The sequence below is a fragment of the Rattus norvegicus genome, chromosome 4 (assembly GCF_021556685.1).
Source record: "Rattus norvegicus strain SHRSP/BbbUtx chromosome 4, alternate assembly SHRSP_T2T, whole genome shotgun sequence".
Lineage (NCBI taxonomy): Eukaryota > Metazoa > Chordata > Mammalia > Rodentia > Muridae > Rattus > Rattus norvegicus.
In genome coordinates this window covers 117,145,828-117,171,647 of record NC_141537.1, presented here as the reverse complement: position 1 = coordinate 117,171,647, position 25,820 = coordinate 117,145,828, and the positions used below count along the sequence as shown (strand labels likewise).

Below are 25,820 nucleotides of genomic sequence, written 5' to 3'. Positions count from 1 at the left end.
CAAGAATTTTTAGCTTTATTTTGACAGAATCTTAAAACATACACAAAATTGTAAGAATCATACCTGGAACTCCCATGTACCCGAAATATTTATATTTTTTGCTTTATTTTCTTTTTCTATACATTCTTACATATACATATAAACATTTTATGATTACCTGAGGTTTAGTGTCCCTATACTGCTAAATACATGGATGTGTTTGCTCTAATAACAAGGATATTTATTTATTTATTTATTTATTTATTTATTATTGTTTGTTTTAACAGTTTTGTATAACTGGGTAAAAGGTGGCTCACACCTTTAATTCCAGTACTTGGGGGGATGGAGGTGGGCATAAGCAGGTGGATCTCTTGAGTTTGAGGCCAGCCTGGCCTTACAGAGTGAGTCTAGGACAGCCGGGGTTACGTAGAGAGACGTGGTCTCGAAAAACCAAAATAACCAATTTGTATCTGTATCTGTAAATGTAAGTGTGCCCATAGAGGCTAGAAGGGGTGTTGGATCCTGTGGAGCTGGACAGGTATTTATGAACCACCAGATGTGGGTGCTGGGATTTGAACTCTGGTCTTAAGCAGCAAAGACTCTTTAACTGCTGAACTGTTTCTTCAGCCCCTAAATCGGATTCTGTAGTTCTGACCGTTTCCTTTTGGAGGGGCCATGCCAAGGACTAAACCTAGGGCCTTGCACATGCTAGTCATGTGACTCCCCACTGTGCTTCAGCCCCAGAAGCCATTTCTTAATCTAATTACAGTGATCCAGGTCAAGATTAGGATGGACCAAGCATTATCCTGTCCCTGTTGCTATTCAGATTGTATCTGTAGGGCACCTGCTGTTTTCCAGTTAGAGATCTAACCTGTAAACATGTATTCCGTTTACATAAAATGGAAGAAGCTCTTTCTTGATTGTAGGCTTTGTGAGAACACTTCAGGTAGTATGTAGAACCCTGCAGTTCTCTTACCTGATCATTTCCCCACGAATAGACTCAGGTTCTACATTTCGGTAGGCATTGTCTGAGTTGTGAATCCTCTGTCCCATCCAGACCTTGGTGTCAGTGTGGCCGTATTGTAAAGGTAACTGTAGTGGGTATTTCTGATTAGGAAATACCTTGGACCGTAAGGCACGCCTTAGGTCTTGAGGACTTTTCTAAAGAGGCTACAGAGTGTTGTTCCTTGGACTCTCTGAGTCTATACTGAATAAAAAGGAAGAGTCAGCATTCCCCTCTCTGCATGTCTGGTCTTCTAACATGTAAGCCAGTGAGGATGTCACACCTTTAGTGCCACAGCTGTGTGAGATCCTGCCATTAAACAGTAAGTACCTGTGGTGGGTTGTTCCCACAGGCTGAGCCAAAAGCAACCCCACCCCCTCTTCTTAGGTAGTAGCTTCTTGTCAGTTAATTCGGTCACAATGATGTCATTAAAGATGAGTTGTAACATTGGTTAATTGTTAATAGGTTGGTTAAGGTGTTGTCTTCACTAAAATTCCCCCATGTAGCTGGCAACTTTTTCCACTGCTGTGAAAAAACAAACAAGTAGAAAGATCTTGAAAGTTTAACAGTTTCAGAGGATTCAGACAATAGCCACTTGGCTTGGTCACAGTGTCTGAGGCAGACCATCACGGTAAGCAACAGCGGCAGAGCAAAGGGGGCTCACCTCGTGGAGCTGGGAAGCAAAGAAAAGGACTTGGGTCCCCTCTGACCTGCTCCCAGTTAAGCCCTAGCTCCTCAAGCCCATGGCTTCCCAGCAGTGCTGACTACAGAGGTAGATCACTGGACTCTGCACCAGCTGCCGTGATCTTCGAGGTCATCAGTAGCTGTCAAACCTGTGTTTCACCAGGCTCCCAGCTACTGCTGCCCGTGCCCCGGAATCTGTCCTTCCTTCTAGGGTTTTCCTGGTCTTTGGTGGAGAGGAAGGACTCTCTTTTCAAGGGATGAGTCTTGCAAACGTAATGTCTTGTCGTTTTTCACCTTTCCTGCTTGTCCATGATGTCCTTTAGGCCACTTCAACCGCCCTTTCTTTCCCTTTCCTGTGCTTTCATGGGCATCAAGCATATGTTTAATGGTTGGTCCTGGGTGAGACGCCTGAATCTTTTCAATCAGGAACTCAAACACCAAGAGCCCAACTGGCTCTCATGGAGTGGGGTCAGTCTCAACATGGGGGCAGGGCTAATCTCAGTTTGGAGCTCAGTAGAATCAGCCATCAGGATTTCCCTCAGGCCTGGGGCTGTGTGTGTGGTATGTGAGCTCTTTCTCCTAACTTGAGAGGATTTAACAGGAAGAGAAGTGAACTGTGTTTCCTCCCTAGTAGGAGCTGTGACTGATCCCCATCCAGGTCAAGTGTGAAGGCTTTCCTGTTCACACCATTCCGTATTGGGGTTGGTTAGTTTTCTTTCCCTCCTAACACAAAAATAGAATAGACAGGGCCTTGGAATGGATGATTTTGTCTATCGGAAGCTTAAAGGCCGTTGGGGTTTGATCTGAGCTCTCACAGGGCTGGTGGCACTGAGAACTTGACATAGAACCTCTTTGTGTGCTTGTGTGTATGCATATGTATGTTTGTGTGTGTGTGTGTGTGTGTGTGTGTGTGTGTGTAAGGAGGTCCCATATGCCTAGAGCCTGCTAGGTAGACCAAGTTGGATAGTCGGCAAACTCCAGAGGATCGGACTACCCTTCTTCAGCTGAGATTATAAGTTGGTAAAGCCAGCTAAAGAGTGAAGGTTTATGAAGGTATAGACTGAGGCTCCCACAACATCCAGGAGAGAATTTGCAAGGAAAGAGGGGTTTGGAAGTATACCTGGATAGTGTGAATCAGGGTGATACTTTACAAATAGTGTGGTTTATGTTTTTCCTTTCCCCCCTCTCTGTTCTCTCTCCAGACAGGCTCAGAGCTCAGCCCAGTTGATGGACCTGTTCCAGGTCAGATGGACTCAGGGCCAGTGTACCATGGAGATTCAAGGCAGCTAAGCACCTCAGGGGCGCCCGTCAATGGTGCTAGAGAGCCTGCCGGACCCAGTCTTCTGGGAGCTGCGGGTCCTTGGCGGGTAGACCAGAAGCCCGACTGGGACGCTGCCTCAGGCCCTGCTCACACCGCTCGCCTGGAAGATGCCCACGATCTGGTGGCCTTTTCGGCTGTGGCCGAAGCTGTGTCCTCTTACGGGGCCCTTAGCACCCGGCTCTATGAAACCTTCAACCGTGAGATGAGTCGTGAGGCTGGGAACAACGGCAGGGCACCCCGGCCTGAGAGCTGCTCTGAGGGCGGTGAAGACCTGGACACGTTACAGACGGCCCTGGCCCTGGCGAGGCATGGCATGAAACCACCCAACTGCAACTGCGATGGCCCAGAGTGCCCTGACTACCTCGAGTGGCTGGAGGGGAAGATCAAGTCTGCAGCCATGGAGGGAGGGCAGGGGCGGCCCAGGCTCCCAGGCACTCTGCCTCCGAGTGAGGCTGGCCTTCCAGCCCCAAGCACCAGACCACTCCTTAGCTCTGAGGTCCCCCAGGTACCTCCCCTGGAGGGCCTGCCTCTGTCCCAGAGTGCCCTGAGCATTGCCAAGGAAAAAAACATCAGCCTGCAGACAGCCATCGCCATCGAGGCCCTCACACAGCTCTCCTCAGCCCTCCCTCAGCCTTCTCATTCCACCTCCCAGGCTTCTTGTCCACTCCCTGAGGCCTTGTCCCCTTCTGCCCCTTTCAGGTCTCCCCAGTCCTACCTCCGGGCTCCCTCGTGGCCCGTGGTTCCCCCAGAGGAACATCCATCCTTTGCTCCTGACAGCCCAGCCTTCCCTCCAGCAACTCCAAGAACTGAGTTTTCTGAAGCATGGAGCACTGACACCCCTCCAGCAACACCCCGGAACTCCTGGCCTGTACCTCGCCCAAGCCCCGACCCTATGGCTGAACTGGAGCAGCTATTGGGCAGCGCCAGTGATTACATCCAGTCAGTATTCAAGCGGCCTGAGGCCCTTCCCACCAAGCCCAAGGTCAAGGTTGAGGCCCCCCCTTCCTCCCCTGCTCCAGCACCATCTCCTATTTCCCAGAGGGAGGCTCCCCTGCCATCTTCAGAGCCCGACACCCACCAGAAGGCCCAGACAGCGCTTCAGCAACACCTTCATCACAAGCGCAACCTATTCTTGGAACAGGCCCATGATGCCTCCTTCCCTACTTCCACAGAGCCTCAGGCTCCTGGTTGGTGGGCCCCACCAGGCTCACCTGCCCCACGGCCTCCTGACAAACCACCCAAGGAAAAGAAAAAGAAGCCCCCTACCCCAGCTGGAGGTCCTGTGGGAGCAGAGAAAACCACCCCTGGGATCAAGGCCAGTGTCCGAAAGCCCATTCAGATCAAGAAGTCCAGGTCCAGGGACATGCAGCCCCTCTTCCTGCCTGTTAGGCAGATTATTCTGGAAGGGCTAAAACCCCAAGCCTCCGAAGGACAGGCACCTACACCTGCCCAGCTCCCCGTCCCGCCCCCCGCCTCCCAGGGTGCTGCCTCCCAGAGCTGTGCTACCCCTCTACCCCCAGAACCTTCTCTTGCGCTGTTTGCACCTAGTCCCTCTGGGGACAGCCTGCTGCCCCCTACTCAGGAAATGAGATCCCCCAGCCCCATGGTAGCCCTGCAGTCAGGCTCCACTGGTGGCCCCCTTCCCCCTGCCGATGACAAGCTGGAAGAGCTCATCCGGCAATTTGAGGCTGAATTTGGGGATAGCTTTGGGCTTCCTGGCCCTCCTTCGGTGCCCATTCAAGACCCTGAAAACCAATCAACATGTCTCCCAACTCCGGAGAGCCCTTTCGCCACCCGCTCCCCCAAGAAGATCAAGATTGAGTCTTCAGGGGCTGTGACTGTGCTCTCAACCACCTGCTTCCATTCAGAAGAGGGAGGACAGGAGGCCACTCCCACCAAGGCCGAGAACCCACTCACACCCACCCTCAGTGGCTTCTTGGAGTCACCTCTTAAGTACCTAGACACACCTACGAAGAGTCTGCTGGACACACCTGCCAAGAAGGCCCAGGCTGAGTTCCCCACCTGCGATTGTGTCGGTAAGTCCATTCGAGTGTTAGAGGACATGGTGGGCAGACCCTTTACTGAATGCCTACCACTGTGCTATGTCCTGGGAAACAAGCTGACAGGCAAGTAGGAAAAACCTGAAGGAAACTGGTACCAATGTAACTGAAGCCCTCCTTGGGGAGGCTGTCTTCATTCTTTCCTGTTGGTGCCATAAAATACTCAGCTAAAAGCAATTTAAAGGGAAACAAGTTTACCTTGGCTCACAGTTTAAGGGTGCAATCTGTCATGTCAGGGAAGTCAAAAGAGAGATGGGAGTTTGAAGCAGCTGGGCACGTGGCAACCACAGTCGGGAGATGAATGTACACTGATGCCCTGCTCCCTTCTCTCTGTTAACATAATCAGAATGTCAGCCAGAAAGTGGTGCCACCCACAATCTGTTGGCCTTCTTCCTCAGTTTACACTCCCTTCCCGTGCCCATAAGGTCTGTGTCCTGGGTCATTCTAGATTTGGTGAAACTGACCTCACAGAGACCTTGCTGCAGGAGGTGGTGCCTTTGCATGGGCCATCAACTAAAAAGGAACTGTTCTAGGAGTTAGGAGTGCCCGGGGCTGAAAGTAGGATTTGTTTGGAATCCTTTTGGCCTAGCAAGAGGACAGACGTGACTTAAAGTGGTGGACAGGAGTCAGGTCAGTCAGGACCCAGTGACCAATGTCAGGACTTGATCCTAAGAAGAGTAGTAGTTTCCCGAGGGTTTGACAGCAACTGATGTCTTTGTTATCTTATGCATTTTCAAAACTTGTGGAAAGAGAGAGACTATCCAGGAAGTATAAGGAAAGTGCCCCGAGCTATGCAAGAAAATGTACGTGCCTGAGAGAGAGAGAGGGAGGTGGAGGGAGCAGAGGGATGATGGTTCTAGAGGCGGTATTGGTTGGGTCTTGGCCATGGCAGTGTTCTTCAGGGCAGGTTTGGAGAGGAATGTGCACTCTGGTTGTATAGGCCCGAGTTTGCAGTGGCTGTGCAGCTGGAGGTAACATGTGCATGAGTTCTGACATGGTTAGATCTAGGTTGTGTGTGTCCCTGTGCCACAGGTCAGCATCTAAAGAGCCCAACAGTTTCTAGGCCTTGCCCTTGGGTGCCTTAGAACCACCACCATAGATTGACAATCTCAGAGGGTTGTCCTTGGTGTGGTGGCAGCCCTGGATCTGCCCTAGCTTCTGTGTCCTGCTGCGTTAGAGAGGCCTACAAATGGCACATGCATTTTGGGTGTTGACCGAACACACAAATGTGCTCATGGTATGCCACTGATTCTTTGACTGTGTGATGCACAAAGGCTGCTTTCCTTTTTGTAGGTGCTTGTCCCAGTTAGAGTCTGGACTTTCATTCTTTCCAGTTAGTTACCCCAGACTCCAGGGTAAAAGACTAGGGGGCCATGATAGGATTCACTTGGGGAACAAAGAGTTGTGCCCTGGGTTTTTCAGGGGTGAATAAGTGCCTATCATTAGCTCTGTTCCTTGCTAAAGATGACTATAAGGTATGGCTGTGAAAACCTCCTGATCCCATGTTCAGCTCACACAAATTCCTCCTCTTGTTCTATTGTGTGTGCATGTGTGCCTCACTTGCTTGAATGTAGTGCTCTGATCTCCTTAACTAGTGCTTAGGACTAATCGGTCCTAAATAAATGTGTTATGTGTTAAATCTCAGGATATCGGGATTGGTCAAGGCTATTTTTAGAATCTGAATTCCAGCTCCATCGCTCACTGCCTGAGAATACTTGGGCCCTTCTCCAAACTTTAAGTTCACTTTTTAGAGGGAGATGGCCCAGTATAGGAAGCTGCTGAGAGCAACAATAGTATTCATGGACCTCGGCTCAGCTCCAGACACCAGAGCAAGCGCTTCAGTCACTGTCTCATTTAAACCATAGTATAGTTACGTGATGTGATGTGAGGGCTATAGCTTTAATGCGAGGGAGCAAAAGTCAGGTTAAATACTTTTCCAAGGTCACAGAATGATGGAACTGAGAATTGAACTTCAGGCTCTTGAGCTCTTCAACCACCATGTCGTTCTGTTATTTTTCCCTTAATTGTGTGTGTGTGTGTGTGTGTGTGTGTGTGTGTGTGTGTGTGTGTGTGTGTGTGTGTGTGATGCAGGGGAAGTCAGAAGACAGTCTAGTGTCGTTTTTTTTTTCTCCTTTGTTAAGTGGGTTTCAGGGATCAGATTTGGGTCTTCAGGCTTGCACTACGGACGTTACCACTGAGCCATGTTGTGACTGAAACTAGTTAGCTGAAGTGCAAGCCCTACCTACAACAAACAGCAGCAGGATGGAGGGGTTGGCTCTCTCCGTGTGGAGGGCCCCAGGCTCCCTTTGTGAGAGGACATCCAGTATTGTGTTAAAAGCATCTAGTGCCCCGTGTCTAGAATGGTTCTTTTCAGCTTCATTGGGTAGACTTTCTGAGTCTGTCTCAGGTTTTCTAACAAGAGCCGTGACAGATGAGGACGTCTCCCACGTTCCAGAAATTTATCCCATACTCGCAGTAGGCAGATTTTTGCAGGTTCATATAAGTAGTTTGCAGGGATGTAAGGTAAGACTTGGCAAACCATTAAAGATTCATAATATATGTGTAAGAGCACTTGCTCCTCTTAGAGGAGTTGGGTTTGGTTACTAGTGCCCACATGACAGAGGTTCAAACCCATCTCTGTTAGTTACTCAGTTCTAGAGGGTCTGACCCCCTCTTTTAGCCTCCATGGTTACCAGGTGCACACCTGGCACATACATAAATGCAGACAAACACACACAGCATTTAAAAAGAAAATATGTCCTAGAACATAGTACAAGAAACTTAAATACCATGAGCATTACCCATACATGAGAATTACGGAGCAAGATATGGGCACATACCTGTAATCCCAGCACCTGGGAGACTGAAGTAGAATCATGAGTTTGAGTCCAACCTGGGCTACAATAAGAAGTTATGGGCTAGTTGGTGCTACATAGAATCACTGTCTTAAAAAAAAACTATTATAGTTTTCTTGGGTATTGAATGGGGTATACTAAGTTTGTTCTCTAAATCTTGAACACTAAAATTAAAGGCAGGCATGAAATTTCAAAAATTGATCTAGACAGTATGAAAGGCTCTGAGAAGTGGTGTGATCATTACTGTTGGGTGTGGGTGTTGAAATATTTCTAATACTTTGAAGTTTTCATTGGAGATACCCTGTTTGCTCTTAACCCTCCTGGGTGACCCTTGGCAGAGATGGGCAGGGCACTGGGCCGCAGGGACTGCTGTGTCCCTGTGGTGTTTGTGCTCAGTAATGGAGAAATGCCCAGAGGAGAAAGATTAGGACAGAATGAACAAAAGGACATTTTAGTGGGAAAAGCATCCTTTAAGACCTCGTCATCATTTCATAGATGAGGAAACAATCTGTGTTAGCTTTTAATGGTTGTCTTAATGTATCTGAGGGGCAACCAACAGGAAGCCATGGGGACTAGCACAGAGCCCAGGCAGGAGGGTTAGGCGTGGGGGTCAGGGAAAGACAGTGCAGATTTCACAGTGCATTTTAAGCATTTTAAGCCCGTCATCCTGCCTAAAGTGGCTACAGGAAGAACATCTTTGCTTGGAGCAGGGTGGAAGCGAGGGGGAAGGAATGACATTGTTTAGCAGATGTGGCTGGTTGCAGTGTAACATAAGCAGGGACAGTCCCGAATGGAGAAAACTAATTTACCTTGGTTTGTAGTCATGTAGAGTCCATTTCCTGTAGCTTTCATTTTGTGAAAATTTGTCCCCTTCCCCCGCATTCATTTTGATATGATTTTCTTACATTTTCTTTTAAACAATAGCGTATTTGGATAAAGTGGAGACTCTGGTCCTAAGTTAGGAAGGTATCAGAACTTCCCGGTAGGGGTGAAGTCTGAGTTTTAGAGGATCAGGGATACCATTGCTAAGGAAATGCCAAGGAAGGGCTGTGAGTATCAGGGAAGTGAAAGGGCATGCAAAACCACTGGAAATGTAAAGAGAGAGGAGAGAGAAACGCTCTGGTGTGGCTGGTATGTTAACTAGGAGTGGCAGGAGAGCAGTTTCAGGGAAAGGAGGGGTGATACTAAAAGCAGAGAAACCAGTTTACAAGCTCAAGCAAGTAATTATGGGTGCCTGGGTTAGGAGTGAATGCCAAAGGCCAGGCATGGTGGCGCACACCTTTAGCCAGCACTCGGAAGGCAGAGGCAGGTGGATCTCAGAGGTTAAGGCCAGCCTGGTCTCCGTAGCAAGTCCCAGGACAGCTAGGACTCTGAAGAAACCCTGTCTGTAGATGGGTAGATGGGTGGGTGGGTGGATGGATGGATGGATGGATGGATGGATGGATGGATGGATGGCCAGAATTTTTTAGAAGAAAAAAAAAGGTAGTTGATGGGTAGGAAAGAGGGAGAAAGATGGACAGAACTTCTACAGTGGTCCGGTAGGGAGGAATGGAGGAGGAAGAGCAATTGACATGACTCCTGGGATTTCAGGATGGGACCCGGGTGTGGGGTAGAGAACTACCAGCCTTGCAGATGTGCGGGAGAGACCCAAGACTGAATCCACGGACTAGAGACATAGCTATAAGTGATGGTGTTTGTGGTTGTGGTCATTTCCAGGCTAAATGTGTGGATCAGCGAGAAGCCTGAGAGTAGAGAAGACCAATGTTTAGGGGAGAGGGCTCAAACTGGAGGCAGAGGTCATGTGGGAAGGCATGGAGGAGAAGGCAACTTAAAGCCCCAGGGAAGCTATGCACATCATACCCAGTCAGTCAGCGTTCAATGCTGGAGCTTCCCTGGCTGATGTGTGCTCATCTTCACAGTTAAAGCCTGTGTTTCTTGATAGCAGGATCGTCTCTTGTAGTTCTGAAGCCTCCTAGACTGGCAGGTACCCTATGTATTTTGGGTTAGCTGGTCAACCTTATTCCACCTCCGTATTTCATCTCAGAGATGTGCGATCAGCATAAGTATAACCTCTTCACATTCTATCTTTGTGGTCAGCTAATGGGCCTATTATATAAACATACTTAGACCAGCAGCAGGTCACCTGATCAGGCTTAAGAATCCTGTAATCCTGATCGTGGGCAGGTCCTGCCCCCTACTGTGGACTTACGCTCTCAGGAAGTGTCATGCTAGAGGATCTTATTGGCTGCATAACATTGCATTAAAAATCGAAGACCTTACAGAGATTTCTAGGAAAGAGGCAAAAGTGCAGATGACCTGATGTGCTCTGGTCTCTGTGTACCACTGTCACGAAAGCAGTGCTCACTGTCCCCATGTGTATTCTGCTCTTAGCTGGGAGAGTGGAGGCCCTCGTGTCTATTACAGTGTGTGTGCGCGCACGCGCTCTTATGCCACAGAGTACATGTGGAGGTCAAAGGACAACCAGAACTTGCCTCTCTTTCTGCCCCGTGGGTCTTGGGGACCTAACTCCGGTTGTCAGGCTTCAGCAAGGGCTTTGCTCGCTTTCCATAGCGTGTGTATAGAGAGAGAGGGGAAGAGGAGAAGTCAATCAGAAGCTGAGGGTCCCCCCTTCATTATGAATAGTTTCATTTGCCTATTGCTAATGGTAGAAAAATGCATTTTGTTTCTCCCTCCAGCATGATAGGAGTGGAACAGAGCCTTCTTTCTGTCGTTAGTGTTAGGGCACAGGGTTAAGGAAAATACCAGAGCCATGTAGAAGGCGATCTCTGAAAAGCAGTATGTTGCTCTCCTCAGCTGTCCCCCCTGAGGAACTTCAGAAAAAGAGAAGAAACCTCACTTTATTGTTTTATTGTCTAATGTGAGATGAGAAAACAGATTTTTCTTTAAGAAGGGTTATTTTTCTCTTCAATGGAGAAGAAAGGAATATCACATGGGACTGAAAGGGAAAAAATTGTGACCTAATATCCATTTAGCAAAATATTCCTTTTCTGGGGGTTGGGGATTTAGCTCAGTGGTAGAGCGCTTGCCTAGCAAGCGGAAGGCCCTGGGTTCAGTCCCCAGCTCCGAAAAAAAGAAAAAAGAAAAAAAAGAAAAAAGAAAAAAATATTCCTTTTCTGAAACCCGCTCAGGGAGCCCAAGGGAATACAATAGGAGGAGAAAGTTTCCTCTCCTGAACACAGGGCTAGCATTGATCTTAAGCCACAAGTGCCAGGGCTTGTCTGCCAGCATAGCAGAATGCTCAAAGAACAGTAATGCAGTGCACAGCATGGGGTGTTGGGGAAACACTCCTGGGGCCTCAGGAACCCCACAACTTAGAAACTAGAGACCAGCTGTGGAGAAGGGCAAAGTGGGGAGCTCACTTGAAAGATTTGATGCCCCAGCATTTGGTAGAGTAAGTTCTTGGCTCTGGTTGGCTGGCAACAAGGGAAACCAGACACCAGGAGCCAGCTCTGTAGGTGAGACCCGGTGGTGTCAGACTGAGGTCATTGTGTAGAGAATAATATTCACTGAAACTCCAGACGAAAGTTCTACCCAATGTGAGGCTTTTTACAACTGGATGAAATAACAAAGTACCCAGAGTCAGTCCCCACCAGACAGAGCTTCTAACCCACCCTCAACACACAGAGGTAGAGAATTAGAGGCGTTACTCCGTCAAATATACACCTGGAGGTGAAACTCCTGCATAGCTCCTGTCCCCCTCCAGCCCACCGAGCTGACTTCTCTTGCTTAGTTATCTAAGGGAAGATATTTGAGCAGTGGCTAAGTAAACAAGGGTAATGTTCTGTTTCGGGCAAATGATTTTAATAAAAATGGTTTTAATAAAAAGGAGGGCTACTTTGTCCCTCTCTTGATTTGAAGATATTTTGGGTTATCAGAGCATGTATAATACCGCTGACAACCATAGATACTGCTAAACCCCAGCCACATAGTACAGCTTATGACAAAGAAATGTATTCACTCCACAGTGTCCATTGCAAAACGGTATAGAAGCTGCAAGTGAGATGCCTTGGGCATACGTTTCCCCCATCAAAGATTACTTAACATTGAGGCCGGTGACATCCGCCTATAATCCTAAGTGCTCTGGTGCCTGAGGTAGGAAGAGCAAAAGTTCAAGATCTGATTAGAGTGATATCAAGGCCAGCCCACATAATAGTGTTGCAAGACTCCATCTCAGGACAAAAGGCAAAAACAGGTGTGCAGGGGGCACAAACCCAAACTGTGGGAGTGCTACGAAAGAGTACCTGTGGAGTGTGTACCTCACAGAGGCATTTTCAAAAAAGCGGGAGTCCCACAGGACAGTAAGAACGCAGGGCAGGTCATTGGCCACAGGCCTTTAATCCCAGCACTCAGGAGGCAGATGCAGGCAGATCTGAGTTTATTCCTGGGGTTCAAGGTAGCCAGAGTGGTGTAACGACTTAAACTGATGCAGGCTCAACTCTGCATCCCTCCCAGCAAGTAGTGCCCGTCTTTGCCACTGAGATATGTAATAGAATATCATTGTACCTTTATGTGCACCTCCTTAGTGGCCAGTGAAGTTGAACGCTTGCTTTTCAACATGCCATCTTTGGTAAAGGGCCTGTGTGAGTCTATTGACCTGGTTCTCTCACTGATTAGTAAAGGTTTTTATGTTGGGGATATATATATATCCCCAACATATATATATATATATATATATATATATATATATATATATACACACACATATATATACATATATATATATATATATTGCAATATATATATTGCAATATATATGCAATATATATATATATATATTGCAGCTCTCTGAGAGTGGAAATATTCTTGAGTGACTGAGCTCAATGGTTAAATCATCATTTACACATGTAAAGAACTCATTAAGACATGTCCACCATGCAGGAAGGCAGACTTTCAGGGGCTGCACCAAATAACGATAACATGGGGAAGTTGTGCTGGGAAGGGTCTAGCAGTAAATGCCAAATGCACTCAGATGTAGAGACTAACTGATGGTTCTTCTAAACAAAAGCTTCAAGCATGGTGGTATATGCTTGCAATCCCAGCACTTGGGAAGTAGACACAAAGAAAGATTCAAGGTCATCCTTGACTACAGATGAAGACTGAGGACATTTTTATTTTGTGTATATGAGTATACTATAGCTCTCTTTAGACACACCAGGACAGGGTATCGGATCCCCATTATAGATGGCTTAAGCCACCATGTGGTTGCTGGGAATTGAACTCAAGACTTCTGGAAGAGCAGTCAGTCCTCTTAACCGCTGAGCCATCTCTCCAGCCCAGACTGAGGACAATTTAGGCTACACAAAGTTCCTCCTCAGAGAACAGAATGTCAAAATAAATACAATACAAAAGGTACTCTGTGTTTGAAATTTGTTGTGTTAGGTTTTTTTTTTTTTTCTTTCTCCCTTTCTTCCCCTTTCTTCCTCACTTTCTGGAAGGGTCTAACATATCCCTGGCTAGCCTGGAATTCACTATATAAACCAGGCTGGCCTGGAATTCAGAGATCTGCCTGCCTCTGCTTCCTGTCAAAGGTGTGTACTACGCCCGCCTGCTTACACTGACGTCTCCTAATGCAGAGAGGGAAGTATAAGAAATTCTAGAGGCTTCTAATTCCTCCCTCCCTAACTGTCCCCGTACTGTTAGCAAAAACATAACAGATTGTCCAAGTTAGAGGTGGTATGGTGGCGGGGCGGGGGGGGGGGGGGGATACAAAACTCTATGGCAAAAGTAGGAAATATAAAAGTTAGAATGGACATGAAACACCAAATGTCAGGAAACCAAACCAACTCCCCTAATGACTTTCAGGTTCATAGTTTTAGCTCCAAGAAGACTGTTAAACCCCAGCCTGCTGCGGGAAGCACGCATGTTGACTGCTGATTCAGAGTACATGTCATATCTCAGCCTTGCAGAGCGGTGCCCCCTCCCTGGCCCAGAGGCACAGCATTACCTGCAGAGAGAAAGCCAGATGCAGCTCTTGCAAGATGCTGTAATCCTGGCTACAGAGTTGTGTAATTCTGCAGGTGGCACTTGGCAGGGCAGGAAAATCTGAGTGTCCTGTCAAAAAGATGAGAGCTAGCTTGTCCCCTTCATTGTCACCTCTGCACTCAGGATTGTGTGCTTCTGGATACTTGTTTCCTGTGGACTGGAAGTTAGGTCTGAATACTTGTTTAACCTAAGGTGAATCTCCCCGACTCCCCCACCCTAGGGCCTCTAATTGTTTCCTGTTAGTGATACCATGGTAACAACCAGGTTAAGGCGGTGAGATTGGGTATTGCCATTATAGAATTACTTTGTCCCTTTTGCATCCAGCAATCATCCTTGGGATTGTCAGATCCATCCTTGAATGGGTTAACTTTTCATTGTGATGGCAGACCAATAGTTTTGTCACTCCTCAGTCTTGTGTTCAGTTTCTGGGATTTTTCTGGATTTTAGCAGATTTGGAAAGCATTCTCTCAAGGTGAATGCTAGGACACTTGAGTACCTCTAGCCTCCTTGAGTACTTGCACTCATACTCCCCCCCACCCCACACACACAACCATTTTTCAGAGACCTTGATATTTAGCACCACACAAGTGGACACAGTGGACATGGTTGTGAGAAGTGGTGGTCTATTTAGCTCACATTGTTGCTGGTGGACGGGTCTATTTAAACAAGTCGAAAAGCCTTTCAACAAACTCGATTTCAAGGATACAAAAGTGTCCCCGGGGTTTACAAAGCAGTTTCCCTTTTTGTGGTGCAGGCAGACCTTGCACAGGGAAACGGCTTTTCTGTGGTTGTCAGAAGAGGTCTCTCTGCATTCCTGCGTCCTTGTTTCACCAGGAGAGGTTCTCCTCCAATGTTTACATTTAACCTCCAATGTTTACATTTAATGTGCACTTGCTACAGTTGCCTTCTTTTCCTTCAGCTTCTCCCAAGTTTCACTGGTTTTGGAAACTCCTTCCTGCCAGCTCCGATGCCTACCTCAGGCGTGCTATTCGTACATGCTTGCTTTTTATAATAAGATGTTGGGAGTCCACGTTGTACTTTTTTGGCCTTAGATCTTGAGTTGAACCTTTCTCTGAGCCTGCCTGGCCCTTTGCAGTTAAGAGCACTTACTCTTTAAAGTCAGAGTAAAGAGCTGAGGGTCTTCACAGCTCCTAGAGGGTTGAGGCTTTTGTGCTGTTTCAGTGAATAGATACTAAGTTCATAGTGATTTCCATAGTTTAGCTTTTGAATGCCCTTCAAGGGCCCACGTATTGAAGGCTGGGTTCCTAACCTGTGGCACTCATGGGAGAAAGTGGGACTACTAGGAGGTGGGCCCTAATGGAAGGTTAGGTGATTGGTGTCACACTCGTTGTGTGACAAAACTTTTCCTGGGGAGATGTAACACATTTGTCTACTTCACCCAGACAGGGATCTCAAGAAAATCAAAGTACGGATACCAGCAAAGTCTAACTTAGTGAAGCAATGAGTTTGTTGGAGTTACTTACAGGAGTATGGGTGAAGGGTTACTTAGAGGAACAGAAATTATTCTGACATCTGCATCCAAGGCCCCCACCCCAATGTGAGAGCTCACCAAAGCTGGGAAACCACACATAGCCTGCAGGCAGCTCAACAAGTTGGAGAGTGTCCTTTCTGAGTGACTCTTGTCTAAACCTCTTCCAGGCAGCTTGCCTGGTTACTGCTTCTTCCAGGCAGCTAGTCTGGTCTGAGTCTTCTTCGTGGCACAATTCTGGCTCTTATTGCTTACCCTGGCCTAGAGGGGCCTAGTAAATCTGGTCAGTTTCAGGGACTTCCTGAAGCTATTTTGTGTTGCTTACCTTCCTACTTAGCATCCATGCAGGATGCATCTCCTTCCCCCTCTCTGCTTCCCAGCTGTCATAAAGAGAACAGCCCTTCCATGCCCTGCATTCCTGCTGTGATAGTCTATGCTAGCAAAGGCCCAAACATCAGGGCCAAGTGACCACCGGCTAAAATCTTTCGACACCAAGCGCTAGAGCAAAACATTTCTCATTGTAAATTCATTATCTCGGGTGTGTAGGTGTCCATGGTGTTGAAAAGCCGAGCAACACATTAACCATTTGCAATTCAAATTAAGTATAGGATTTTTACAAAACTTTTGGTATTAATAGTTGTATCTCTTAATACCAATAATGTTAACACCTAACTCGGGAACCTATAAAGTGTCCTATAGACTGATGACTATGTCAGGCAAAAATTGAGCCAGCGAAGTGGCTCAGCTTATTATGTCTGTCAACCCAAGCCTGACGCCCAGAACCCATGTAAAGGCAGAGAACAGACTCCATAATGTTGCCCTCCCGCCCGACACTTGTGTTGACACATACGCATGCACACAAAATAAATTTTTAAAGCAAAAACTGTAAGATGAGATATTTATAGAACAAGGAATGGGCGCTGTTGGGGGTTTTATGTATGCACACACAAGCTTCATAATTAAATATGTGTTGGGTCAGATTTCTTTTCATAGAACCTTTTCAAAGAATGTTCACCAACATACGAAAACATAACTCAGGAAGAGGGGCACTTAAAAGAAGTGGTTTTCAGACACACCTGGGCTGTGTTGTCAACCCGCTTCAAATGGCTTCGGTTTCTCTTGGCGTCTAGGGTGTCTTCCCTGTGTTTAGGCAGCAGAGAAGCCTGCCCAGCCGGTTTCCAAATCGACTTGGTTTGGGACAGAATTGTTGGGCCTAACTTTTTAGCTGCACCTTGAATGTCTTTCTTCCGCCAACTGTGAGTTGAAGTTTTCTAATTTGGGGCAAAAGGTAGCCACCGAAGCTCCCCTGGTATCCAGTGGCTTGGCAATTCGTTACTTTGAATTTTCTCTACATCGCAGAAGCTGGAGCGAAGCCCAGAAGTTCTGGCATATTCTCACATTCTGTTTGCTGTGTGCCATGATGTAGCTGTCTACTAGCACCTATAAAGAACGTTCAGACCACTGACTCCAACCCCCACGTTTTCAAGGCTGCTCTCCCAGACTCCCCCGTGCACCCTCTGTCTGTCATCTTCTGTTTTCGTATGGTTCAAAATAGGGTCTATTTGGAGTAAGTCATTTTTTAACTGTGGTTGAAGCCATTCATAAATGCTGAGACCTTGGCATCTGATAGCTCATCTAATCCTCGACTGTTCCGTAATGTGTAACTATCATTTAATTGCTCTGAGGCTTATGATGGTTGCGCAACTCCCTCGAAGCCTCCCAGTTGTTGACAGAACCTGAACAATAGCAGCCTATTGAGCTCCTGTTATGCACCAAACACTGGGCTGAGCCCTTTATTTTACACACAGAGTCATAAGGATTACAGAGGTTGGCGACATAACCATCATCCTTGCCCAGGTTCCTGTCCACTAGACCCATGTTCGTTGCTCCGTGTACTAGTAACAGTTACATAATAAAATGGATCCTCTTCTTGAGAACCTGAGGTGTACAGGATGCTTTGGGAAATCCCAGTAAGGCCTTACAAGACACATAGCCAGCTGAGATGATGGCTTGGTGAGTAAAGTGCTTGCTGGGTAAGCACAAAGGGCCCACACTGAGGTCTGTAGGACCCACGTGAAAATCCATAGCCCTAGTGCCAGGGTGAAGGAGGCAGGAGCTCCTGGGCCAGCCAGTCTAGTCAAAATGGCAAGCTCCATGCCCAGTGAGATTCTCTCAAAAGATGGAGGGGTGGGTGGGGGTGCATGCCTTTAACCCCAGCACTTAGGAGGCAGAAGCAGGCAGATCTGAGTTCAAGGCCAGCCTGGTCTACAGTTCCAGGGCGGCTAAGGCTACACAGAAAAACCCTGTCTCGAAAAACCAAGAAGAAAAGGGTAGGGGGATGGCTAGGTGTGGCTCAGTGAGTAAAGTGCTCTTGTGCACAAGGACTGGAAATTGGCTCCCTAGAACCCACACCAATGCCAGGTGGGCATGGCAGTCTACCTGTAATTCTAATGCTCCGAAGGGTGGCCAGGGATCATGGAGCAAGGCTAGACTGGCCAAGTCTGGTTTCAAATTCAAGATTTTTGCCTCAGTGACTAAGGTATAGGTAGATCAAGAAAGATACTACTCACCTCAGGCCCTTGCACACACATACATGTATCTGCACATGTGTGAGCATGCACATGAGACACCCAGTGTTAATACTTAGCTTCCACACATGAACATCCAGAGGAGTGAGTGCACTCCCACGTATGCATGTAATACATATTAAAGAGAAGAAAAGAAGGCATCACTGTTCATGAGCAGACACGTAAGGGCTCGAGGGCCTGTGCAGTTGTTTGGTGCAGACTGTGGTTGGTGTAAGGTTGGGTAGGGGTTGTGCTGAGATGGTGCGGCGTGGAGGTGCCATGGACAGCGTGTTGAAATTACGTGACGTCTTCTGTGTAGAGTCCTCAGCAGGAAAGGACCGTGAGCAGACTTCTGCTTGGGGAATGTGACTGATGCTATAGAAAGGAAGCCTTAGGATGTGGGGGACAGACAACTGTTGTAAAATTATAAAAATAAAATGCTGCTTTTATCCCGTACTAGGACTGACACCATGGTGCCCCAAGATATCTGCTAGATGGCTTAAGTCTCTGACAGCAAAGCCTCTCACCCGCTTTGCTCCATTCACAGTGCCAAAGGCCTCTCTCTGAGCCTGGCAGCAATCTCTCTACCTATCTAGTTCCCAAGGCAGGTTTCCACCATGCCAGAAACACAAATCCCAATTTCGCAGTGGCCCAGTGTCTGTAGCTGCACACTTTCTTACACTTAAATCGCTACATGAAAGAACACACAACACAATAACCTTTGATCCAGTTGATATAATTGCCCACCTAAACATACAAAGCCCCGTACACATCCATCCCTTAAGAACATTCATAACAGGGGGTTGGGGATTTAGCTCAGTGGTAGAGCACTTGCCTAGCAAGCGCAAGGCCCTGGGTTCGGTCCCCAGCTCCGAAAAAAAAAAAAAAAAAGAAAAAAAGAAAAAAAGAAAAAAAGAAAAAAAGAAAAGAAGAACATTCATAACAACCTGTAAAGGTACAGCCTCCATGTTGTCCCACGGCTGCTCTGCTGTCCCTCCTCTCTTCCTCCTTTCTGTGCCAGTCTCCTCCTCTTCCTTTAAACTTTTCTCCTACCCTTTCTTTTTGTCCAATGACAGGCCTCCTTCTATCCTGTACCTGCCCTCACCTGTATTTTACAAATTAAATGGGGAGTAGGTTCTGGTGAAGTCACCTAAGTCCTGAATACTGACTAGGCTGCTGTCCTTGGGGCAGTGGAATTAGCATCAAAATACAGATAACTCCAGGGCAAACCACCACAGACAACTGTTCTTCTGATCTAGGCCAGAGAGCAAGCAGTTGGTCCGGGCATCTGCTAAGCTGTACACAAACATAGCTAACAGCTCTTTCAAACAAGAATGGGGATGAGGCTGGACTCGGATTAAGCTTGATATAACAATGTTACTAGCATCGGTAATAACTCCTGAATGAGTACCTTTATGTGTATGTATATACACGTGTGTATGTTACATGTTAGCATTGGAAACATGCCCCCCAAATGCCTGGATTTCTGTACATCTAATTTCCGATGCTTAAAAAGTTCCATTGTAGTGTTCAGTACTGTTCAGTCCTTCATGGTGGGACTGTAGACTCCCTCTGACCATTTCCCACTATGAGCAATATCATGAACATTTGTGTCCCATTCCTGTCTGCTTTCCCACCCTAATGTATAACCTTTCCTAGAGACAACTCTGTGTAGCCCAGGATAACCTAGAACTTGCTATGTAGCCCAACCTGGCTTCAAACTCACAAGACATTTTTCTCACCCTCTTGAGTGACAAAATTACAAATGCATGCAGTCACACATGGCTTGTGCTCAAATCCAAATACACCCAAACTCCCAAACATAAATTCTTTAAATTCTATAATTGCTGGGTCGGACCAATGTGCACACGGAATTTGACCACGTGCTGCATTGTTCTTGGCCCTGCTGGTTTCCTGTGCTTCCTCCAGTCGACTGTCCTAGCAGAGGCTCTGATGGTGTGACCCACGGAAGGGGAAGAAACGGCTTTACATGTCCAAGCCACTTGTGATTCTCAGAGAATCATTCTCTCCGCTTCTTTTTCTCTTTGCTCACAGCCCTGGCTGAGCTGCAGTAGGGCCTGACAGTTGTGTTCTAGATATTTCTCCCTGTGTAGTGTTTGTCTTCACCCGGACTTCTGATTGGTTTCTGTAAGGTTCCCTTTGCTAAAATTTATCATGGTCTACTGGATTTTATGTCATGTTTTGAGATATTCCCTACTCTGTGATTACTTGAATAATCTTTTTTTCAAGCACTTGTATAATTTATTAAATTTATTTGTAGGGTGTGTGTGTGTGCACGCATGTGCACGTGTGTACCTGTATGTGTGTGTGCCTCTGTGTGTGTATGTCTGTGTGTGTGTGTGTGTGTTCATGTGAGTGTGGAAGTGTCCTCAGAGGCCAGAGGGCATCAGATAACCTGGAGCTGGAGTTACAGGCAGTTGTAAACTGCCTAACAAGGGTACCGGGGGGTGAGGGGGTGGGGGGGTGGGGGCGGGGGGACAGTGAATGCTGGTCCTCTGGAAGAGCAGCAAGTGTTCTTAAATGCTGAGCCATCTCTCCAGCCCCAAGCCCTCTAGAATTTTAAGACACCTCTTTTAACATTATACCCCCCTCTCTACATTATGAAATTGTGAGGTTTTGACTCAAAGGACAGCTTGCAAAGCCTTCACTTACAGTTCCATGAAAATGAATGCCTGCGTCACCACCATATATTTCAAGACAGACCATGCCTGGTCTCTGTCCCCTCCTATCCTTTTGTTGTTCCTGAACCCCCAGAAGCCATTGTCTTGACATTAGTAATAATGCATCCTTGCTTTTCTTTTGAGAGTGGCATTTTCATTGCCAGAGTGTCCTGTGTCATTTTGCCACCTCTGCGTGGACTTGTAAGCAAGTCAAGGCTACTCTTGGAATGTTTAAGTGGAGTCTAGCATTGCGGGTTCAGTTTTGGGCTTCCGTCCTTCACTGCGGCCTCGTGGTGGTAGGCTGTAGTAATGTAGGTGCTCATTTCTGGATGCATCCCAGCTGTGCCTACCTCATTCTATTTATCCATTCCATTCACTGTTGCTGGATTATGAGTATGTGTTGGTCAGTGTGTGCTGCTATAACATAAATAACCACACACTAGACAGCTTAGACAAGCATTCTCACAATTCAGCGGCTGAAAACTCTAAGGATGATCTGTTCAAAGATCCTGTAACTGGTGAGGGCTCCCTTTCTAGCTGGGATGTAGGCTCTTCCCTGATGTGCCCTCACTTAGTCCAGAGCATGGACAAGGAGAAGAGTTAAGATTCCTGTGTCTCTTTGGTGTGTAGGTGTGTATGTGCTTGCTTGTGTGTAAGGACCTGACATCAACATCTGATAACTTATTATCCCCACTTTATTTAAGACAAGGTCTTTCAGTGAACCTGGATTTCATCAGTTTAGCTAGGCTTGGCTGGTTAATGAGCTCAAAGTATCCACCTATGTCTGCGTACACACAGACACACACACACACACAGTCACTGTCCCACCTCCCTAAGTTGTATTTTTTTTAAAAGATTTATTTAATGTATATGAGTACACTGTAGCTGTCTTCAGACAACACCAGAAGAGGGCGAGAGCATCAGATCCCATTACAGATGGTTGTGAGCTACCATGTGGTTGCTGGGATTTGAACTAAGGACCTCTGGAAGAGCAGTCAGTGCTCTTAACCACTGAGCCATCTCTCCAGCACTAAGTTGTGTTTATAGACACAAGTTGCCATGCCCATCTTTTTCATGGATGCTAGGGATCTGAGCTCATGTTTGCACACCAAGCACTTCACCCACTGAGCTGTCTTCCCAGATCCTGTGTCTCTGGTAAGTATTGTGCAGATGGAGAGGAGAAGGAGGGAGGAGAACAAGAGAATGAGAACACAAAATACACACATAGAAATACCCCATGGGCTATAAGCAGCAGTTCTGCTCAGTACAGATGGATGTTAGCCACTGAATGCTGACCCTCTATATAAGAAATCTTAGCTGCTGAGCCATCTCTCCAGGCCCAAGGCTCACTTCAGGGACCTAATTACTTCTTAGAAACCTTACCTCTTGGTGCCATCACACTGGGGTTTAGACTTCATCTAGGGCACAATCTTTCTACCCTTGCATATTGCCCCAGTTTGAATTATTGCTAATAATATTATAAAAACCCCTTTATACGTGTTTTGATGTGTGTGACCAGATTTTCTTATGGAATCAGATAACCCATGATGGCTTGCCACAACATTTTGCTGTAAATTTGTGTGTGTGTGTGTGTGTGTGTGTGTGTGTGTGTGTGTGTGTGTGTGTGTGTGTGTGTGTTCGGAGGTCAGAGGGCAATTTGTAGCAGCTCACTCCTCCTCTTTGTACTGAATGGATTCCAAAGATCAACCTCAGGTCATCAGGCTTGGTGGCAAGTGCCTTTACCCACTGAGCCTTCTCATTGGCTCCAGGTTTTCCTTGTTTCCAAGACAACAGCAAACTTTATTTTTTGTAATTAATCATTAGTAGTTATTAATCCCGTGCATTTTGACATGCTCTCGTGTTAATTGGCTTATGTAATTACATACATTTAAAACTGAAGGATCAATGTTGGTACTCTGCTCAGTGGAGTCCTAAACCCTCCTCAGTGGGCTTCCATCAGCTTCCTTCTGTTCCTTACAGTTGTCTCCCTTGACGGCAAACTTAACCAAGCGTGTGTGGCTCACAGTTACAGCCTGTTAGCCTCGCAGGATCCATTTGGACCACTTGGCCAAAGTGATTACTGCTCTTGGAATCGGATTCTTTCACTTTGAAAAGTCCATTTGAGCTCATTTAAAAGGGTCCATGAGTCAATGGTCACCTTCTTTGAGCAGATACAGCTCCCATGGCATGATATTAGCCATCTCAAAGGGAGCGGTGAGGACTCCTGCGTCGCACGGCCAGCTCTTGTCTCCTGCAATGCTTCCACTGCCCCCAAATGAAAGCAAACACCATGCCAGCTAGCGGCCATTCTTCCTTTGTGACAGATTTATCACTGGGGAGATTTGCATGAATGTAATCATACACTGGGGCCTTTGGTTCCTTTTACTTAACAGTGTCTTCAGGCCTCAGAGTGTTAGCATGGATCAGCGCTTCGCTTCTGTTTATTTTTAGATGTTTGTTACATTTTATGAGTGTGTGGTTGCAGGGGCCACTACTTGCTGGAGTCAATTCTCTCTAGTATGTGAGTCTCAGAGATGAACTCCAGCCTCTAGGCTTGCACAAGCACCTCTACCTATGGAACCAAGTCACCGACTCCGCTTCTGATTTCTTATCTTTAGCCATGGTAAAATATATTTAACACAGAGCTGCCATTTACTCACGTATAAATGTGTGTGCGGCTATGGTTGCTGACTCTGTGTGCTGTATTATTCTGCCATCACCACTGTCTGTTTCCAAAACGTTGTCGCCTTAAACAAACCCCCTGTGCCTGTGGTAGAGTGTTTGTACAAGATGCTTAAGGTCTTGCGTCCAGCCCACAACACTGCAACAGAGGATTTACTCCTTGTGGGCAAGTGGTGGTCTATCTGTGGATTGGGATGCCTCATGTTTAACTTTGTCTGCTGATGGGCAGTTGTGGTTGGAGGGGCTGCTGTGTGAACCATGGCATTCGATCCCCTTCTTGGTCTTGCTGGGGTATCTTGCTGACTCCTTAGCTTGATTGGCTGACAGTGAGCTGAATTCCAAATGGTCAGACCACAGTCCTGACAACACGTGATTTTTATCAAATTCCTGAATATCTCCATGTGTCGGATGTATTTTATTGTGAATTTAATTTTATTGTGCGTTTCCGGTAGGGATGGACCACAGTTTTTACATGTCTATAAGCTGTTTGTAACATACTTATAACGTCTATTAGTGGTTTGCCTTTCTGAGTTAATGTTGCCTAATTGCCCCCAATAATGCTTGCTATTGGTATTTCTGCAGAACAAATAGTGGAGAAGGATGAAGGCCCATATTACACTCACCTGGGATCTGGCCCCACAGTAGCCTCTATCCGGGAACTCATGGAGGATCGGTAAGTGACATTGACATCGGGAAGCATGGGGGGTGTGAACGCTAAGCACCTGTCCAGAGGGGTGCGCTAGTTGGCACCAGGGAGAAGTCCCACATCTGGATGGTGGCAGGTTCCGTGTGGGAATCTTCTTTCTGTCCTTTGTTTCCTTCCATCTGTAGGTCAGCCTTCTGTCTGTCCCCACCCCTTCTCTTGCTCCTGAAAAGGCTTTATTGAAGAAACCCTGCTGTGTGATGTGCTGTCTGGAGTTAGTGCCCACAGCCTGATTTTCTTGGATAACTTTTCTACAGTGTTGCTTAACATGCCCCCTTGTTTTCTTATCCCCCACCCAAATGACCTTGTGAGTGGGGTCTGTCCTGATTTCCTATATAAGATGATGTTACACATTTATCCAGGAAGTCCTGAAAGACTCTGGGTATTTGGGGACCAGAGTACATGCTGCTACAAAAGTGGTTTGTTATTTTTAGGTCACTTTAGAGGAAAAGACTTGAGTCATGGCTCTTTTTGGTGGGGTTTGGAGGGCAGGGTGTCGAAGGTATCAAGAGCTTCAGTAGTGAATGGGAAGGGATTGTTTACCAATTCAATAGTGAATGGGAAGGGGAGTTGTTTGTGTTTGTTTTCAAGACAAGGGTTTCTCTGTATATCCCTGGCTGCCCTGGAATTCACTCTGTAGCCTAGGCTGATCTTGAACTCAGAGATCTGCCTGCCTCTGCTTTCCCGTGGGCTTACATAACAGCTCCTTTTTCTTTCTTTCTTTCTTTTTTTTTTTCCTTTTCTTTTTTTCGGAGCTGGGGACCGAACCCAGGGCCTTGCGCTTGCTAGGCAAGCGCTCTACCACTGAGCTAAATCCCCAACCCCTTTTTCTTTCTTTTTAAGTCTGTTCACATAAAGACTTTATGGGGCTCTTGTTTTAAGACAGGATTTCTCATATCTCCCTGGGTGCCCTGAAATCACAACATAGACCAGGCTGTCTTTAAATGCAGAGATCTATCTGTGTCTGCTTTCTGGATGCTGATATTAAAGGCATGTGCTACCATGCCTGGCTCACATAGAGCCTTTAAAGTCTGTGCACGGGCCACAGCAGATAGTAGTCCGGTGTCGCTGTCTGGGGAGTGTGGTGTAGCTCTCTGGCTAAGAGTGTGGATGCTGTAGCTTCCTGGGTCCCATCTGGATCCTGAACTTACTGCTGAGTCCCCTTGGGGCAGTTATGTGACTGTTTTCTTATCTACAGAACCGAGCTGCACAAGGCTGTAGATGGGAGTGCTGTGCATAGGCTGAACAGGCATAAAGCTGAAGTCCTTGTTCCAAGTGCTCAGAAAAGGGTGCGCTGCCTGTCGTGCATACACTGATATTTTCCAAACTAACCATTTAGAATTTTAAATAAAACCAAAGCAAAGGTGGTCTAGATCTGCTTGTGCGTACACGTGCCATCTTGTGGAAGGCTTAGTGGCTTAGGTTCTACAAACATGGACGCCTAGTCTTCTGTGCCGGGGGAGCCAGGCTAAGCCTGTCAGTGCACAGGGAATAGGATGGAGCCTGGATTTGTTGTAAGCTGAGCTAGATGAAGGTTACTGACCTGCAGTAATCATTCTCCATTTCCTATGCCATCTGGAAACATTTCTATTCAAAATAACCACCAGAAAAGTCTGTTTAATCAAAGACCCACTCTAAGTGCAGTCCTAATTTAAAGGGCCGCTTGAGCACAGGACAAGAGACATAGTATGTCTTTATGTCCTTGCCATAGGCCTCCTTGCGGGCCTGACAGTTTGCAGACTGCACCAGGACACATTTGGATAACTTTATTTTTTACTGTTGGGTTTTGGGGT

At 46.8% G+C, this 25,820-nt stretch overlaps 1 protein-coding gene across 10 annotated transcripts in view; it reads left to right on the top strand.

Moving 5' to 3' along the window:
* Tet3 (tet methylcytosine dioxygenase 3) overlaps positions 1–25,820 on the top strand; it is a 96,922-nt gene that overhangs the window by 48,283 nt on the left and 22,819 nt on the right. For all 10 annotated transcript variants that reach the window (XR_015686713.1, XR_015686714.1, XM_087659766.1 and 7 more), the window contains 2 exons: positions 2,869–5,023; positions 23,907–23,997. Coding sequence is in view for 8 of the 10 variants with exons in the window: in XM_087659766.1 (XP_087515892.1) it covers positions 2,869–5,023; positions 23,907–23,997 (2,246 nt within the window). In the remaining 2 variants the exon portion in view is untranslated. The remainder of the gene's footprint in view (positions 1–2,868; positions 5,024–23,906; positions 23,998–25,820) is intronic.